This window comes from Triturus cristatus, chromosome 3_1 (genome assembly GCF_964204655.1).
Source record: "Triturus cristatus chromosome 3_1, aTriCri1.1, whole genome shotgun sequence".
Classification (NCBI taxonomy): domain Eukaryota; kingdom Metazoa; phylum Chordata; class Amphibia; order Caudata; family Salamandridae; genus Triturus; species Triturus cristatus.
In genome coordinates this window covers 449500686-449519546 of record NC_140583.1, presented here as the reverse complement: position 1 = coordinate 449519546, position 18861 = coordinate 449500686, and the positions used below count along the sequence as shown (strand labels likewise).

Genomic DNA, 18861 nt, shown 5'->3' with positions numbered 1-18861 from the left:
AAAACCATAGGTTTCACACATGTTATAGTTAGCTGGGCATTTCACTCATGAAAAACCAATGAAATTCCCCCGTTATAGTTAGGTCAGATAACTATAACTCGCGCGACCGCCACTCTATCACAAGGATGATGTCATGAGTAATGCCACTGACCATGTGATGAGTGATGTAATATGTGACGTCATGAGCACTGGATTGCGGACGCGCGAGTTATAGTTATCTGACCTAACTATAACGGGGGAATTTCATTGCTTTTTCACGAGTGAAATGCCCAGCTAACTATAACATGTGGGAAACCTATGGTTTTTTAAGTGAATTTGCAAGGTTTTTTAAATGCTAATTCCTAACTATAACGTGTGTGAAACCTATGGTTTTTTCAGTGAATTTGTACGGTTTTTTAAATGCTAATTTATGTATTTATTTACTTATTTATTTTTTAAAAGTTTTTTCACCGTGCGCGCACGGTGCACTTCGCGCACCGCGCGCCCACGTTACGTAGTTCGCGGAATTTTTCCGTTTCTACCGTGCGCGTACGCTACGCGCACTCCGCGATTTTTCGTAAAAAAATTAAATTACATTTTTGCCCTTGGGGGTCCTTCTGGGACCCCCTGACCAAGGCTAGGGGGTCAGGAACTGTCCAGCCTGCCCCCTTTTCACGTTATCCACCTTTGTTTTTCACCCCCTCAGACTGCGAGAGACAAAATGGCGGCCGACACTTCCTGGTTTCGACCGATTCGAATGTTTACTAAGATCAAACAACTAATCTGAATCGCGCTCGCGCACGGCAGCGTGCGCGTACGGTAAGCTTACGGTACGCGCTCGGAGAGCGCCTATAGATATATATATTGATTTAAATGCTATTTTCTCAGGAAATACTGAACAGATTTACACCAGACCTGCAAAAGGCACATCCCTGACCTGAGGACTACCTCTCTGCCAAATGTCAAGTAATTCTGTTCAGCCGTTCAGGCTGCAGCTTGGACTAAAGGTCCTATGGAAAAATGCATGAGGAAAACGCGTTTTGGGACCCCCCCCTTTTTCTCAGCCCCCGCTTGACGAATCCCCCCGAGACTTTCAGGGAAGGAGCGGAGCGGAGCGCCCCACCTATTTTGAAAATTTCGCGAGGATTCGTCAATCGGCGCCAAAGTTATTCAAAATAGAATGTTGCGGATTTCCTATGGAAACACGGTCCTAACTATAACTATATATATATATATATATATATATATATATATATATATATATATATATTCACTGAAAAAACCATAGGTTTCACACACGTTATAGTTAGGAATTAGCATTTAAAAAACCTTGCAAATTCACTGAAAAAACCATAGGTTTCACACATGTTATAGTTAGCGGAAATTTTACTGATAAAAAACCAATGAAATTCCCCCGTTATAGTTAGTGCAGGCAACTATAACTCACGCGACCGCAATCCTCTGCTGATGCTAATACTGTATTTAGACACTTATTTGCCCATGTCTTCTTCCATACATTTTTAGCTATACATATATTACAAATATTTTTTTTTCATAAAGACACATATGTCATCAGCAGAAGATTGCGGTCGCGTGAGTTATAGTTGCCTGCACTAACTATAACGGGGGAATTTCATTGGTTTTTTATCAGTAAAATTTCCGCTAACTATAACATGTGTGAAACCTATGGTTTTTTCAGTGAATTTGCAAGGTTTTTTAAATGCTAATTCCTAACTATAACGTGTGTGAAACCTATGGTTTTTTCAGTGAATTTGTACGGTTTTTTAAATGCTAAGTTACTTTACGCCATTCGTGGCGTGCGCGCCCACTTAACGCAGTTCGTTCCGTGCGCGCATGGTGCGCTTCGCGCACCGCGCGCCCACTTTACGCAGTTAGTGCCGTGCACGCCCGGTGGGCACACGGTGCGCTACGCGCACCGCGTGCCCACGTTACGCTAGATGGGCCATGTACGCACGATGCGCTTCGCGCACCGTGCGCACATGGAGGACAAATGATGCACTTCGTTTTGAAAGGTAATATTTTACTTTTTCGTAATTTTTATAAGCCATGCACAAATGGTGCCCTTCGGGCACCATTTGCACACGGGGTGGACAGAGTGTGGATAATTTTTTTTTTTTTTAATTTTTTTTTTTTAAATATTATAGTTTATCTCATATGTTATAATCCATGCACAATTGGTGGCCTTCGCCCACCAATTGCACACGGGGTGGGGAGAGTGAGGATAATTTTTTTTTTTATATCATTTTTTACCGTACGCGTACGGTAAGCGTAATCGGCAAAATTAGCGAAAAAAAAAAATTCAGTTTTTGGCCTTGGGGGATCTTTGGGGACTCCCTCAACATGGCTATGTGTGTGGGAGCTGTTTAAACAGCCCCTTTACATGTTTTTGTGCTTTGTATTTTCATCATCACTCTCAGTGCGAGAGAGAAAATGGCGGCCGCCACTTCCTGGTTTCGGCCGATTCGAATGTTTACTAAGATCTAAGAGCCATTCAGAATCGCGCTCGCGCACGCCACCGTACGCGTACGGTAAGCGTACCGTAAGCGCACCGTAAGCTGGCTCAGATATATATATTGATTTAAAGGCTATTTTCTCAGAATCTACTGAACAGATTTACACCAAACCTACAAAAGGCACTTTCTTGACCTGAGGACTACCTCTCTGCCAAATTTCAAGTAATTCTGTTCAGCCGTTCGGGCTGTAGCCCTGTCTAAAGGTCCTATGGAAAAATGCATGGGAAAAACGCGTTTTGGGACCCCCCTTTTATCTCAGCCCCCGCTTGATGAATCCCCCCGAGACTTTCAGGGTAGGAGCGGAGCGTAGCGCCCCACCTATTTTGAAAAATTCACGAGGATTCGTCGACCGGCGCCAAAGTTATTCAAAATAGAATGTTGCGGATTTCCTATGGAAACGTGGTCCTAACTATAACTACCTACTGGCGACCGCCAGTAGGTAATATATATATATATATATATATATATACATATATATATATATATATATATATATATATATGCGATAGTATCCCTGCACCTCCACAGCAATGGCGAACAGAGACGCGGACCCAACGAAATTAGGTTAGATGGAGTTTATTTTCTTGAACCTCGAACCTGACGCGTTTCGGGCTACGGAAGCCCTTGCTCACAAGTCGGTTTGAAGCATGCTCATCATTATTTTTAAATACTTCACAGTGATTAGAGTGCTAACACCACGTGGTGTGAAGACATAGAAGAAACACTGCAAAACGTAAATGTTATCATGAGTCTGTTTTTCTTAACATGGACTGCTTAAATGCTTGAATGCTTATATCAGAGTCAATTCATTATATGACATGATCAAACAGTACTAATAATATATATATATATATATATACAACCTTGTTTTCGCGTGAACCCAAGCCACTTGCAATGGCAGGCCGGTGCGGGGTCGCGAGTCCAAACAAGTATCGTTTTCGCTTTGAAAAACAATACCCCACGGCCACAATCCTCTTTCAGCGTGAAGATTTATTTAAATTAACCAAGTCACTCTACGTGTTGCGGAGCGTTCTGCTCCTTTTTCACAATTACATATACATACATACACATAACCTCCCGTGGTCTAGGTGGACAGAAATGCATCGGGTCATTGAAGTATGTTTAGCTTGAATAAATCTCTGTCTCAGCAACTAGTGCAGATTATGAGCTTGTTTGTGCAATACAAGTGACAGAAATTATTATGTGTATGTATATATATTGCAGTAGCCACTCTGTAGTTAGGATTACCAGAAATAAGAATGCCTCAGATTTTTTTCTCTTAACTTTGTACCCGTTTGACGAATTTTCGCAAAGCTTTGCCGACCTATTGCACCCATTACATTGGTGAAGCATTGAAAGTTTGACGGCGTTTGGTCAAGTGGGTGCAAAGAAAAAAGAGGGGTCCCAAAACACACTTTCATTTAAATGCATTTACCTAGACTTTTATATTTCACATAGCGGCAAAACAGCGGAACGGATTGTAATGACATTTCACAGCAATGTACATTAGACTAAATAGATGATTCTTTTTGCTATTGCATGTGGATTTATAAAGTGGTTATGAAGATAAAAGGGCCAACAACTTAGTGATATTTGTGTAGCATAATACTACTAAAAGTAACACAGAAGGTCAAAAAGTAAACTAGACTGCATATGTAAAGTTTCAGATTTACTACATGAACTGAAAGACCCATTTATGGCCAAAGGCTAATGGAAACCTATAAACAAATGCATAACAAATAGAATACATCTAAATCTACATAAGTTTTCTTAGCATGCTCTCTGGCTCTCAAAATAAAACTGTGCCCAACAGTGCCTTGAGACCCTCACGGGTGAGTAGTGTGCTCTACAAAACTCTGATTGATTAATTGACATAAAAATGATCTTCCTGATGCACCCCTGTGCAAAAAAAATGAATTAGTGACCTAGCAGTAAGCTACATAAGCTACTATTTGGAGATCATGATAATTGCACACTTATTCACTTTTGGCTTCATATGTAGAACAATCCTACTAGTTGTAACAAGGAAGCCCACAAAATAAACTAGACGGCATATGTAAAGTTTTAGAATTACTACATGAACAACTAAAAGACGTATGTTCACATGAAGGTGTAAACGTATAAACAAATACATAACAAATGCAAAAGATAAAAAGAAAGAAATTTCATAAATGTATTTGCCGCTCTGTGGTTATAGTTAAGATTCCCAGAGATTGGAATTCCTCCGATCAGCTTCCTAATAACTTTCCACCTGTTTGACGAAACACCATTTATGGCATTTTCTACATTTTGAGATGATGTAAACTTTTATGGTGAACCGTTAAAGGGGTGCACAGATAAATGGGGTGGTCCCAAAATGCGTTTTTCCACCAATGCGTTTTCCGTAGAACATTGTAGGATTATATATTATGGTCCACTGATGATGCTTTTTCGGTACTACAGTGAAGTAGGGTAAGTATCTTTTAAGTTAAAAGGCATGTATACTCAGTGTTTCTGTCACTGCGGTACGGTTACGAAATTTCACGAAATATTGTGTAACTTTCGCTGTACGTGGCTGTAAACTTATTTAAAAATATGTAAAAAAACAAATATAAATACATTTCCCTACCTATTACTACTTTAGGGACCTACTATTTACCTGTATCTGGGGCCATAACACAGCCAACGTTTATTAAAAACAATATGGCTGCCTTCTCATCCTCTAAAAACAGCCATTACCCAATTATATACTAGTTTGCCATCACCATGTACCACGGTATACTGCAAAGTTACAGCGGTATACCACAGCCCAAGATGTAACTAAGGCCTAGCTGTGTTATTGAATTGTGTGGTACCCTTCTATCACGCATGGTATCCACTCCACTGTACACATTTTTACTCAACGTTATGCCCATACACTCTAATGCACAACACTCTACTCCACTCTGACAGTTTCTACACTGTATAACACAGTACTCCACTCTACTGTATGAAACGCCACTGCAATTTGTAACAGTTTCCTCGACTCTACTACAATGTACACCACCCTACTCTACGCTAATCCACTGTACCCTACTCCACTCTACGCCACTTTACCGTATACCACTGCACTGTACGCTATTTCAATCTATGCCACTTCACTCTTCTACACTCCACTGTACGTTATTCCACTGTATGGTACTCCACTTTACAGCTATTCACTCTATACAACTACATTGTACGCCACTCCACGCTACGCTACTCCACTTTGAGACGCTGCCCCACTCTGTATACCTCCACTCTATAAAAGTCTACCACACTTTACTCCCATCTACTCCACTCCGCGCAACTATACTCCCTTCTGATTCACTCTAGTGAGCCTTCGGGCCCCAACGAGCCAAGAGACCCTCCATCTGAGATTTTGGTGGAAGTTTCGCCCTGTGCACCAGTTGAACCCTCCAAGCCCATCTTACCTCTGGCGCCACTACCCAGCTGTTCATTTGGTGTCACCGCTGATGCCAGTCCCGGGCTCTTCGACATCTATGCTGAATCCATCGAATATGGAGGAGGAGGCCCCATAGTCCTCTCCAACACCAAGTCAGCGCTGGTTCAACCTCTGCCAAAGTGATGCCCGATGACACATGAGGCGCCACTTACCACATCTGCGTTGCTACCTTCTCAGGGAAAGCAGTTTACTTTGCATTCCTTTTTCAGAAGTTACTCTGATAATTACTTTTAATTGGAAGATGACATCGCACACCCCTACCACGATGATAATTGGTATGAACGATGCTAGTGGTCTTGATATTGCCTCGTAAACTGGTCTCCTCTCACTACCTACACCAGTCACCGAAGAATCCGCTTTCTATCCCATTCCCATGGTCATGCATAGCGTTTCCGAAGTGCTTGATCTCTGGTTTCCCACCATAAAGGTCAAAAGAGGTCCAGTGGCTGGGGCAGGCATCTTCGGAGCCCCTCCTTAATTTAATGAGGCACTGACTGATACCTTATTGGGGGCCTGAGCCAAACCTTGTTCTGGCCCCTGGTCAATTGACAAATTGCTAGGCGCCATCGCTCTTCTCTGGGCAACCGTGACATGTTGTCACAGCACACCTTCCTCTGAAAGTTTAGTGGTACAAGCCTTCACGAATCAGGCTAATCACTCCTCTAGATAGAGAATCTAAGCGGATGGATACATTTGGAAAGTGACTACTTTTCTTCCACCATTATGGCACTCCGATCTGTTAATGCCAGCTGCTTGTTGGGAGGCTATCCCCAAGCACTTTGGGACTCTGTGGCACAAGTTCTATCTGGTGTACCTAGCAATTTTCGCCCTGCTCTTGCTCCGGCAATACAAGATGGTTGTGATGGGGCCAAGTTCACAATTTTTATTGTAACTTGGACACGTCTGATTTAATTTAGCGGGCCATCTGCACCACTGTTGACGCTCGCCGCCATGCATGGGTTCTCTGGCAATGTCCAGTCCTCACTAATGAACAACGGGACTCCCCTGTTCTGGAGCTCTTCAGAGAGAGCAGGTCAATAGCTCACTCTCTGGGCCTGTCTGCCTGCCTCGCTAACAGCATCAATTCACGTCTCCCCTTTTTGATTTTGGCAGAGGCACACTGTGCCGCCAGCCTGTTCAGCCCCACAGTGAACCCAGCAGTTTTGTGGCTCAGGATATGGCACCCAGTGCCTCTGCTGCCTAGTTCATCGGATCTGCTTAGTCCACCCTTCCATGTACATCCTCACATGCCAACCTGTGCAAGATGTAGGTTGTGGTTGTTATCATTACAATTTTAGATCTGCGTCCTCTCAATGCCTTCCTTTGGGATGAGAAATGTAAAATGCTCACCCTAGCCCAGGTCTTGTCTGCCTTCGACCCTGGAGACTGGATGGTGGCATTGGATGTGCACAACACCTATTTCCATATATATGTCCTACCGGCACATTAGCACGATCTGTGGGACATGGTGGAACAGGAGCATTTTCAGGTCACTGTGCTCCCCTTTGATCTCACCAGTGGCCCTCGGGTGTTCACAAAAGTGGTGGCTTCCGCTACCTCGGCGACTGACTGTTTGTTGAAGGCGGGTTCACCCCAGGCAGTTGTCAACTCCCTCCAGACTGTGACAAGCCTGTCACATTTGGGGTTCACTATCAACGTGCTTTAGTCACCCCGGACTCTTCTCATATGCTCCACTTCATCTGAGCCATCTGGACACTTATCAGTTTTGTGCTTTTTTTCACGGAAAAGAGAGTCCAGGATGTTCATGTTATGATCCTGTTCTTTCAGCCTTGTTCCTGGATTTCAGTAAGGTCCACTATGAGGCTGCTGGGACTGATGTCCTCCTGCATCCTGCCGGTCGAGCACGCCATGTGGCATATGCAGGCTCAGCAGTGGGATCTCAAATTTCAGTGGCCGACATCAGTGGACCTCTCCAACAACAACTAGATTCAGATTTCAGAGGAGACTGCAAAAGATCTATACTGGTGGCTACTGAAGCACTATTGGGTCTCTTCTTTCCTCACTCAAAGCTGACAGTGGTGACTGATGCATCACTTCTGGGTTGGGGTGGCCATCTGGTAGAGGTGGAGTTCTAAGGGCTCTAGTCTCCGCCGGAGTCCCGGCCCCTTAACAACCTTCCGGAGCTGAGGGCCTTTTTACTGTCCATCAAGGGGAGGCTGGTACAGGTGGTCACGGACAACATCACTGTGTGGTACTGCAACGAAAAGGGCGGATGGGTTCATGGACCTTTTGCCAGGAAGCACTCAATCTCTAAAAATGCCTGGACCACCAAGGAATCTTCCTAGTGGTGACGCACATGGCAGGCTCACTAAATACCAGGGTAGTCTAGCTTGTCGATGCATACTAGATCACAAGTGGCAGTTACATCCGGAAGTGGCGCAAGTTTTTTCAGCGAGCGTAGGGAACCTTTGCTCGATCTATTTACCACTGCAGAGAATGCTCCGTGTCAGCATTTCTGTGAGTATGCCTTAACACCAATACCACTCCTTCCTTGAATTTCTCAAGCATATCAGGACCAACAGGGCTCAAGTCATCCTGGTGACTCCAGATTGGGCACCAGAACTCCTGGGCTTGAGCATCTTCCTCCAATAAGCCTGCCTATCTGGGAGAATCTGCTGTCGAAACAACAGGGCAGTGTTTTGCACCTGGGCCTTCGCAATCTCCACCTTCATGCTTGGAGATTGAGCGGTGACAGCTACACACCCTCGATCTTCCCTTGGAGGTGGTTGATGTCATCTTGGCAGCCAGGTGTCCCACAACAAAAGTTGTATATGTCTGTCGTTGGAAAAAATTCTGGTTTGGTGCGGCAGTCCCCAGAATGACCAACTCCAAGCCACATTATCTAACTGTCTGTTTTGTCTCTTGCCCTGCAACATCTTGCCTTGGGCATGGTTAAGGGTTATCTTTCAGCCCTTTCAGCTTTATTACAGTTGCCTGATCAGCCCTCCTTGTTAAAGTCACCGTTAATGATGGGATAATAGAAAGGGCTACAACCATTATTTATTCCCACTCCCTTGATCATGCCACAGTGGGACCTCTATCCTCACCTTTCTGATTTGCACTTCATTTGGCCTGCCTCACAGCTGTCCATTATTGCTTCTCACACTTGAGACGGTCTTCCTGATTGTCATAACATCGACGCAGCATGTGAGTGAGCTTCAGGCTCTCTGTGTCAACCCATCATACACCACCACCTTTCCAAACAAGCTAGTTCTTCTGTGTCGGGCAGTCTTTCTGCCAAAGGTTGTGACACCGTTCCACATCAAACCATAACCCTACCTGCTATTTATGTTCCTCCTCACCCCACTGAGAAGGAGGCTGTATTAATTGGACATGATTTTACATAAATCGCACCAATGAACACTGGGTGGATGTTCAACTCTTTGTAGAATTCGCTGGAGCAAAATAAGGCAAGGCTGTGCAGAAGGGCATCAACTGCTATATTGTGCTCTGCATTAGGATCTGCTACGCACTGCCCAAAAAGCAGCTTCCGGAAGATCTGGGTGCTCGTTTTACCAGAGCCAAAGCTGCTAACACTGCGTTAGCACGATGAGTCCCTGTCCTAGGCAGCTACAACGGTGTCTCTCCACACGTATATGAAGCACTATTGTCTAGACAGTTTCAGTTTCTTTATTTTTGCATAGTTAACTAAAACCATTGCAATATTAACACTTAAAGAATAATAAAAAAATTTAGCTGAACATTCAATGTAATTTCATCCAGCTTTGCTACCTTTTTAAGCACTGTAATTATAAAACGAAAATCTTCTAGTAAAACCGGTTAAAACCCAGAGGTGGGAGGGTCCTTACAATCTAAGATCAGAATTATTAATAGTGGTATCCTTAGTTCGCTGGGTGCTACCAGTGGTAGGGAAGGTTCCTTGCAATCTAAAATCAGTATTAATATTAGTGGTATTAATAAATGTCATTAGATTGCTGGGTACTACAATCACAGATTATTTGCTCCAGCCGTGCCTGCCCATTAACCAAGATCGTGTTATGTATGTTGTTCCGGTTATCTGAACTTCTTGCGAAGTTTCCATTATAGTGCAGATGATCTGTCCTTAGTGTAGTCTCACAAAGGCCTCTACCCGTCTTCAGGACGACCTGCAGCGTCAGAGCGTTGTGATTGGTATTTCAAGTTTTTGGTATTTTGGGCATTTTCTGTTCTGCCAGTATAAGAAATTTTACAAATCTACAATTCAATTGTGTATTTTCTGGGTTTAAACAGGCTAGCACTGCTTGTCTCCTGGTGCGGGTGCCTTTCTGCTTGAGAGGTACATTTAGTAGCTATTGTCTAGACAGGTTTGCTGAGAGGGGCATTTTGCCCGCTCTGTCCTGCAGGATTTTCTGGTGTGAGTACATCAACATTCCCACCTCCTAATGGGTACTGCTTTGGTATCTATTCAAAAGGTGAGGAATCTGCGGCTAGAAGTCTCTATCAGAAGAACAAGTTGCTTAGCTAACACTGTTTATAGTAGAGACTCCATCTAGTGGCAGATTCCTCACTGCTGTGTGATTGTATTCTACACATTAATAAGGGCCCACGTCCAGAAATCTACACACTGGCCACACTAATTTACTTTTGGGACTCTGTCTGAAAGCACCGGTGCTCTCAAAAGCTACTGACGTTGTCGTACAGCGGTGGCGCCTATATAGGCTCCACACATCGTTTCCAGAGTGGAACGGCGTCAGTGCGAGTCTGCAAGGTGCCACCCACCTGCGCACAGAGGTACTGCTGAAAAGTTTCCAGATCCAGTCTGCTGCCTGGGAAATATAAGGTGAGGAATCTGTGGCTAGAGTCTCTACCAGAAACAGCATTACCGAATGTAAGTAACTTGTTCTTTACAACACCACCACTCTTTCTTGGCTGAGCAAGTATTGCACAACACTTGCTTTCTCATCGTTTATATCTGGACAGTGCTAAGTGATGGAGTTAAGGCGCTTCAAAACTGAGCATTGTCAAAAAGATGACTCCTTTGTATCCATACTGCTGTTGGTACTAAAAGTTGCATGTGAAATGTCTTTTGCTCCACACATCAACACTTTGCACTGATGATTAAGGATGTCATCATTTAGATTCTTCCAGTGGGTTTCTTTCATAAATGTAGGCCAGGTGGTTACATAGCTTACCCCTCATGCAGTCTATCCATTTTGGTATTTTGTAAGCTACTTAATAACACCCTTAATTCAGTTCCAGCATGGCTCCTCCAAGAACAAGCCTCTCTTTTCTCCCCTAATACGTTGGCTTATTATCACCTCTGTTAGCACGAGTACCATACCAGATAGCTTACAAAACCCTTGTCATGACTTTCTTTAAAAAAATAAGGTTGACTCCACCATGCTTTCCAATTTTAGGTCAACTTCCAACTCCAACCTGCACTCGTCACCTAAGAACCTGATGATAATTGTGGTTAAGCAACTCTACTCCTATCTGGATATTGGTTTCCTGTCATCTACTGTAGTCTGCTTTCCAATTGAAACATGGCATCAGAAGTCGGTTTTTGGGACAATGACATTTGATTTATTGATGTCTGGGTTCTATGTCTTCTTTTAATGCTGGAACTGTGGCATGTATACTGGAGACCTTTATAATACGTACCTTGCTGTGCAGTTTCTTTCGGTAAGGCACATAAGAGGTAGTCCCATATTTAGTTACTTATTTTACCTTGCTAAACAGACTTTCAAAGGTCACAAATGCAGACCAAAATGCCATTCAGTTATTCAGTTAATTTCTTTCTCAGTGCAGTTTAATGGTCTCTGAGCACCTTCGATCCTAAGAGGTCTCTTCATCTTGTAGCATCCTGAAGGTATTTCTTATTCAGCTGCTGATTTCCACATTTATGTAGCCCTCTGATCAAGACTTACATCGAGGTTTCCTTTGTTCTGTGGAATTTATCACCTGTTCACCTTCTTTAACAAACCGTGAGTACGGTTTAAGGATGAATGCTAGCTTGCCAGGTGAAATCTGTGTTAAGCCGTTATTTCTTCAATTGGTCAGTGTCAGGCCACTTGCACCACTTGTTTCCAGTACCCATAGGTCTTTAGTGAGCGATATAATGATCAAAACTGCCTTTATTGGGTCTTTTCCAACTACCCAGAACGATCGATTGCAGAGATCACAAAATACAGCAGTTGGGCTATTATTAGCTTAGCACACAAAATAAAGTATAATTGACTCTAGTTTAAGGGCGATGCTTATGTGATGCGCTGCATAAAGAGAAGTGTTGATTTCCCCTGTTCTAAGGCATTTTGTATGTAAAAGTGACAATTCAGAGTTAAAACAATAACATAAAACGTTTTTGATGATTGTTTGTTCTCCCTTCAGAGAGAGCCTTTGATGAGAGCACGAAGTGAGGAAACTGGAAGGATGGTGCCAGGAATGCCTGGTTGGGTTAAGGTAAGCTCCTGTCTTTGTAAATTTAAAAATTACAGTGTGAAAGTTTGGTGGTATTTCCTAGACACAATAAAGTTAAACAGCATTAACTTTTTTAAATGTAGACAAATGAAAAATAAATGGGAAAAAGCTATATTTTTGGGGATGTGGACGGCAATGTGATATTAAAAATATATGTATCAAATCATACATTGCAAAGCTGGGGTCTTGTGCATTTAGAATCCTTTATTGCATTTTCATGGAAACAGGAGCTTCAGTGAGTGCCAGGTTGCATGTTTAAAAATCATTTTCTAAACAGTGGCAAAAGCTTTGTTGCATAACAGCATTTCAAGCAGATGTGCCTCCATAGTAATTTTTGTTAAGTTCAGAACAGTATTCTGCTTTTTCCAGTGCTTTCCTTTTTAAACTCCTGACATTCAAACAAAAATAACAAGTCCTGCATGGAAGTGTATTTTTGTTTATTAGTGGACTGCAGTATAGTTATGCTTTTTAAGAAATGTTTTTCTATGTCTATCTAGTTCCTTGATCCAGTAACTGGCACATATCGGTACTACCACTCGCCAACACACACTGTCCATATGTATATTCCTGAGGTGACTTCTACAACTACGCCTCCCTCTACACCCCCGACTCATAAAGTAAAGCCACCGGCCGCTACTGATATGGACAGAGATGTTTCCAAATTGAAGCGCTCCTACTCATCCCCTGATATAACCCAAGCTTTAAAAGAGGAAGAAAGGAAAAAAATACTGCCAATACCTACTATTAATCGTGAAAATAAGTAAGTACCTTAAGCATTTCTTTTGATTATGTTTTAATATTTCACAGTGTAACTTTCTAATGAGTACCTTTTCCTCTGCAGATTTTCTTATGCAGATATTTTTCATGTTGCTTTGGTGCTGGGTAATAACACACATATTACAGTCTGTCCTCCATACAGTGTATGGTGCTATTGGACATCTCAGCACATGAGACTGTATTTGGTGCTAACCTACCCTTTTTTAAATTGCTTCTACATGTTAGTGGCAGCAGGTCTCCAGAACCAGATATGTGAGTTATATACTAAAGCTAATTTGAAATGTTCTTTACCAAACACACTCAAAATGCAAGCTTCAATTAAGTTTTGAATCACCACATGGTGTAAGAACACAACACAATTGTTCACATTTGCAATGCTTGCTGAGGTATGACATCCAAGGCCATATGCCTTTAAGACATGAAAGTATAATTGACCTGGTTTAACAGATATATCCTGTCTTTAGACCAGTATGAGACTTTTTCAATGTAAGCGCATTGACTTAATTCAAGGGCGGGATCCCCTTCCGAGTTCTTTATAATAGATAAATCTGGAAAAGCAGGTGACGATATGAGCTTGAGTCTGCTGATCATCAATTACAACGAAAAAAACTTAATTCATGATTTCCCCAATTTCTATTGCCCATTGATCGACCAAAGCCTGTCGGATATTCAGATGAATACACATGAGCTAGGGATGTGCATCTAGGTTTCAATAAGGGACCATAGACATGTGATGACATTAAATGTGTTATCTACGATCACAGCACAGCTACTTGGTTTGAGCTAGTCAGTGAATATTTGATTACGCTCTCTGACGTTATTACCAAATGAAAATGTTCTCAAACACGAGTGTTTACCCAAACAAGATTGCCTTCATTAAAATGCTCTACAAGTTAAAGCACGTTTTTTGACGATCAAACGTCTTATTAAGTGTAGAAAACTATATATGTTTTACAACGCTACAGCACATTCTGATTGTGAGTAGTGAAAAGTGTACCTAGATTGTGTCCAAAGTAATTTGCAGATACTAGTTTCATAATAATGTGAGAATGGTTTTAAATATTGGTTAATCTGACTTCTGTAAGAACTAGCTACTTTTGAATATACAGTGTAAATAAAGCAAAATCAGATTACATTAAATGGTACTTACAAAATAAAAGTCAAGACACTTAAAAAACAGAAAGGTCATGATGGAGGATTTAAAACCGAATGAGGAAGTTGCTAGATGTTAAGTCACCAGTGTTTACATTTTGTTCAGATAAATACATTTGAGGATCTTTTATATTTGTGCCCATTATCCATATGTCGACTGTGGGTACTTCAGAAAGATGTTATTGACCAACAACATCCCTTGTTGACAGATTTTGCCAGTTTTTAAATCAACAAGTTCCTGAGATCTTAAATCATATGTAAATTGGTTGGTGAATTTGAGTCCCATATCAAAGTATCCTTTATTCTCCAGCATCAGATCTTTCAAAGGTTCACATGCTTGAATCACTCCCAATTGTCAGGCTGGGAATCTCCAGTACTTTTAAAATCGTACTAAACCGTGTGTTCGAGGAATATGAGCTGTAGATCATATGCTTTAGCATAGATCACCATCTGGTGTTGGGCTCGGATGTTTGCACTTTGTTTTTCTTTGAAGAAGTGTTTGTAGTCACAAGGTAGGTGTCTCCTCCTTACGGTGATAGTGCGCATGGGAATCGACTCCATTCCCAGATTGTTTTTTTCTGCCATCGGGTTCGGATGTGTATTGCTGCGCTCCAGTTCAGTATCGTCTTCGAACCCTTTTGACGTGCAATCCTTACCACTCGACGGTATTGTTTGTGATCGCGGTTTCCCTCTCGACGGGTATCGTAAAATCCAACAACTTCCATCGGTAGCTTCGATGCGGGCTGTGAGGCCCACCCGCGCCGACCACGCCAGCAGTCAGTGGAACGGACTCCATTTAAGAAATGTCCCGGGTGGGGTGCTAAGTTCCCACACACGGACCTGCACGAGGTCTGTAACCTCTGCTATCCCCGGAGCACGAAGAAATCAACTACAAGGCCTGTCGATCATTCCCATCGAAGAAAGCCATTTGTGACCGTCTGGCTTGACGTCACAAAATGACACGCCGCATTAGTCTTCGGGGAAGAGTCTGAATTCCAACAGCCTGGTGCCGAAGAAGAAGAAGAACAAATCTCCGTGTCTGAAGCCGGCGACTCCGACATTGAAAACGACTCGAACGTCACTCCGGTACAACGAACAGTGAGTAACGAGCCCCGACTTCCTACAAAACCAACATAGGCTCCGGTATCACGTTCGCCCTCAGGCCTAGGTCGGCACCATGAAAACATTTCAGATGAAACATAGGAATAAACATTCCATCTCTGGATCGAGCCGGCTGCATTCCAGTGCCGAACCCACATCTTCGGCACCGAAACCCAAGACCAAGCACGTGCCTGATGCTTCCCTATCGGCACCGAAAACATCTTTGGCACCAAAAGACTCGGATCCGAAACTGCAAAGCTTCGGAGCCGACACTAGTCAAACCCAAAGCTTCGGAACCGACACCAGCTAAACCCAAAGCTTCGGAGCCGAAACAAACTAAAGATAAACCTTCGGAGCCGAAACCATCTAAAGACAAAGCTTCGGAGCCAAAACTGCTAAAATTGAAACCTTCGGAGCCGAAACATTCTGCACAGAAAGGCTCGAAGCCCAAAAAGCATACAGCTCCTCCTAAAGCTTCAGACATTAACCCTGTTAAAAAAAAAACCTCAATCAAGAGAAAAGGACAAAGAGACCCCATCCAAAGAACTTCCTCCACCAGACCCTTTGGATCCAAAACAAAAACAGTTGCATATCGACCCTAAAACCGGACACCATCTAGTGTCACTTCCTAAATAACGGAAGCTGGATCTTCCAGAGGACTATCCTATACCTCTGAAGAAAAACAAAAATGGGTACTAACCCCTCTCCCCCTTACATACCTCCCTCTCCCCCACCTCTTAACCCAAACTTATTAATTTCACCATTCAAACTCACCACCACCACCACCTTTCTCACCTGAGAAACAGGATGACAATGATGGGGATAGGGATGATGATGAGGACAACATACCACAGGACACAGACCCCTGGGATGATTACGATAAGGATCCAGATCATAATAATGACCCCGATCTATATCCCTCAAGACCATCGCCCCCTGATGACAATATTGGATTTGCACAGCTTATTCCCAATCAATCTTCCTCCTCCAGAGGATATTTTCGGGGAGGATACAGAGGAAATAACAATAGGGGTAGAGGCAGAGTTAACTCCAACTGCACTTCCCCTGCCACCAAACAATGACTTCCCTCCATTACCCCCGATCATTCCACTTCTGTTGGGGGACGTCTCTCACAGTTCCTACCTGTCTGGAACTCCATCACAATAGACAAGTGGGTAAGACAAATTATCCAGTATGGTTATTGACTGGAACTTACATCCACTCCCCCAACTATTCCTCCCAAACATCGTGCAATGTCCTCAGAACATCTCATGCTCCTAAAAACAAGAGGTACTCTCCCTGTTATAAAAACATGCAGTAGAACCAGTCCCCGTGAATCATCAGGGCACATGGGTTTACTCGCTCTATTTTCTAATTACAAAAACGGACGGCTTTCTCAGGCCAATATTAGACCTCAGACAGCTCAACCTCTACATTCAGTCAGAACATTTCCACATGGTCACCCTCCAACAGGTGCTACCATTGCTTCAGCAGGTCGACTTTCTTTTCACTTTGGATTTAAAGGTCGCCTACTTCCACATTCCCATTCACCCTGCTCACAGAAAATACCTCAGGACCATGGTGGACGGTCAACACTACCAGTCCAAACTCTCCCGTTCAGGGTAACCACAGCACCCAGAGTTTTCATCAAGTGTCTAGCAGTAGTTGCAGCTCACTTCAGAAGACAACACATTCACGTGTCCCTTATCTGGATGATTGGCTCATAAAGGCCAACTCACAACAGAGCTGTGTTCAATTCAGTTGCTTCACCACTTGGAATTCACTGTAAACCTCACCAAGTCCCACCTCCAACCGTCCAAAACACAAATATATTTAGGAGCTACAATAGACACTTGCAAAGCTCTAGCGTACCCCAACCCACTCAGGATATGCAATATTCAGTCTCTAATATCACAATTCCGACCTCAATACTCATTACCAGCTCAGGTGTTCATGCAGTTAATCAGGATGATGGGCTCTTGCATTCTAATCATACCTTATGCAAGACTCCAAATGCGTCCTCTACAGGAATGCTTAGCATGTCAGTGGAACCAGGCTTAAGGTCTGTTAACAGATCTGGTGTTGGTAGACGACCGTACACATCGCTCGCTGCAGTGGTGCAACACAGAAAACCTTTCCAAAGGGCGGCCGTTCCTCAACCCGGTTTCACAGAAAGTGCTAACGGCAGACGCATTGCTCACCGGCTGGGGAGCTCATCTTCAAAATCATACCATTCAGGGCATGGGGACTCTACAACAAAAACAGTTCCATATAAATCATCTGGAACTACTGGCAATTTTTCTAGCATTAAAAGCCTTTCAAGTACATCTAGTCCGCAAAGCTGTCCTAGTCCGTACGGACATGACAGCAATGTACTATATACAAAAACAGAGAGGGACACACTTCGTACAGGTCTCGCGTCTAGCTCAAAGCATATGGAAATGGGCCATCAAAAAATAAATCTCCTTGCGGAACACCTTCCAGGAGTAGACATTCACATTGGAGATCTGATCAGTCGTCAATGACAACATATTTACGAATGGGAATTACATCCCCGAGTTCTCCTTCCATTCTTTCACATGTGGGGCTACCCAGAAATAGATCTGTTTGCCACACACCAAAACGCAAAAATGCCCAATCTTTGCGTCCAGGTATCCAAACCCATTGTCCAAAGGCAATGCACTATGGATGAACTGGTCAGGAACATTTGTTTACGCTTTTCCGCCTCTCCAACTCATTTCATTAGTGGTTCGGAAGCTCCAACAGAATTCACGCACAATGATCCTGGTTGCTCCCACATGGCCTCGACAACATGGGTTCACAACCCTGTTGGAACTATCTGTAGTTCCTCATCAAAAACTACACCTCTCACCCAAGCGTCTCACTCAGAACCATGGAGAGATAAGACTTCCAGATCCCAGTCGACTCAACCTTGCGATCTGGCACCTGAAATCATAGAGTTTGGCTACCTTAATCTCCCACCAGACTGCATGAACGTCATTAAAGAGGCTAAACGTCCTACCACAAGAGCATGCTATTCAGCAAAGTGGAAACGATTTGTAATTTACTGGACAAACAATCAAATCAATCCACTAGATACTTCCATTCAAAACATAATTTGCTATCTATTACACCTACAACGCTGTAACTTAGCATACACATCTATACGATTGCACCTCACAAAACAGACAGCACTTGTCTTTGTTTAGAGTGCCCGCTATCAAAGCATTTATGGAAGGACTCAAAAGAATCATCCGCTCTAGAGTTCCACCCTCTCCAGTTTAGAACCTTAATATTGTCCTTACAAGACGTATGGGTCTACCTTTCGAACCACTGCACAAATGTGAACTGCAGTTCCTCACTTGGAAGGTAGCCTTCCTTATAGCCATCACATTACTTAGAAGAGTTGGTGAGCTC

General features: G+C 43.1%; 1 protein-coding gene across 1 annotated transcript in view; it reads left to right on the top strand.

Moving 5' to 3' along the window:
* The window catches only part of USP8 (ubiquitin specific peptidase 8), a 724285-nt gene that overhangs the window by 408675 nt on the left and 296749 nt on the right, over window positions 1–18861 (top strand). The window contains exons 12-13 of the mRNA XM_085644251.1: window positions 12325–12396; window positions 12912–13174. Coding sequence (XP_085500377.1) covers window positions 12325–12396; window positions 12912–13174 — 335 coding nt within the window. The remainder of the gene's footprint in view (window positions 1–12324; window positions 12397–12911; window positions 13175–18861) is intronic.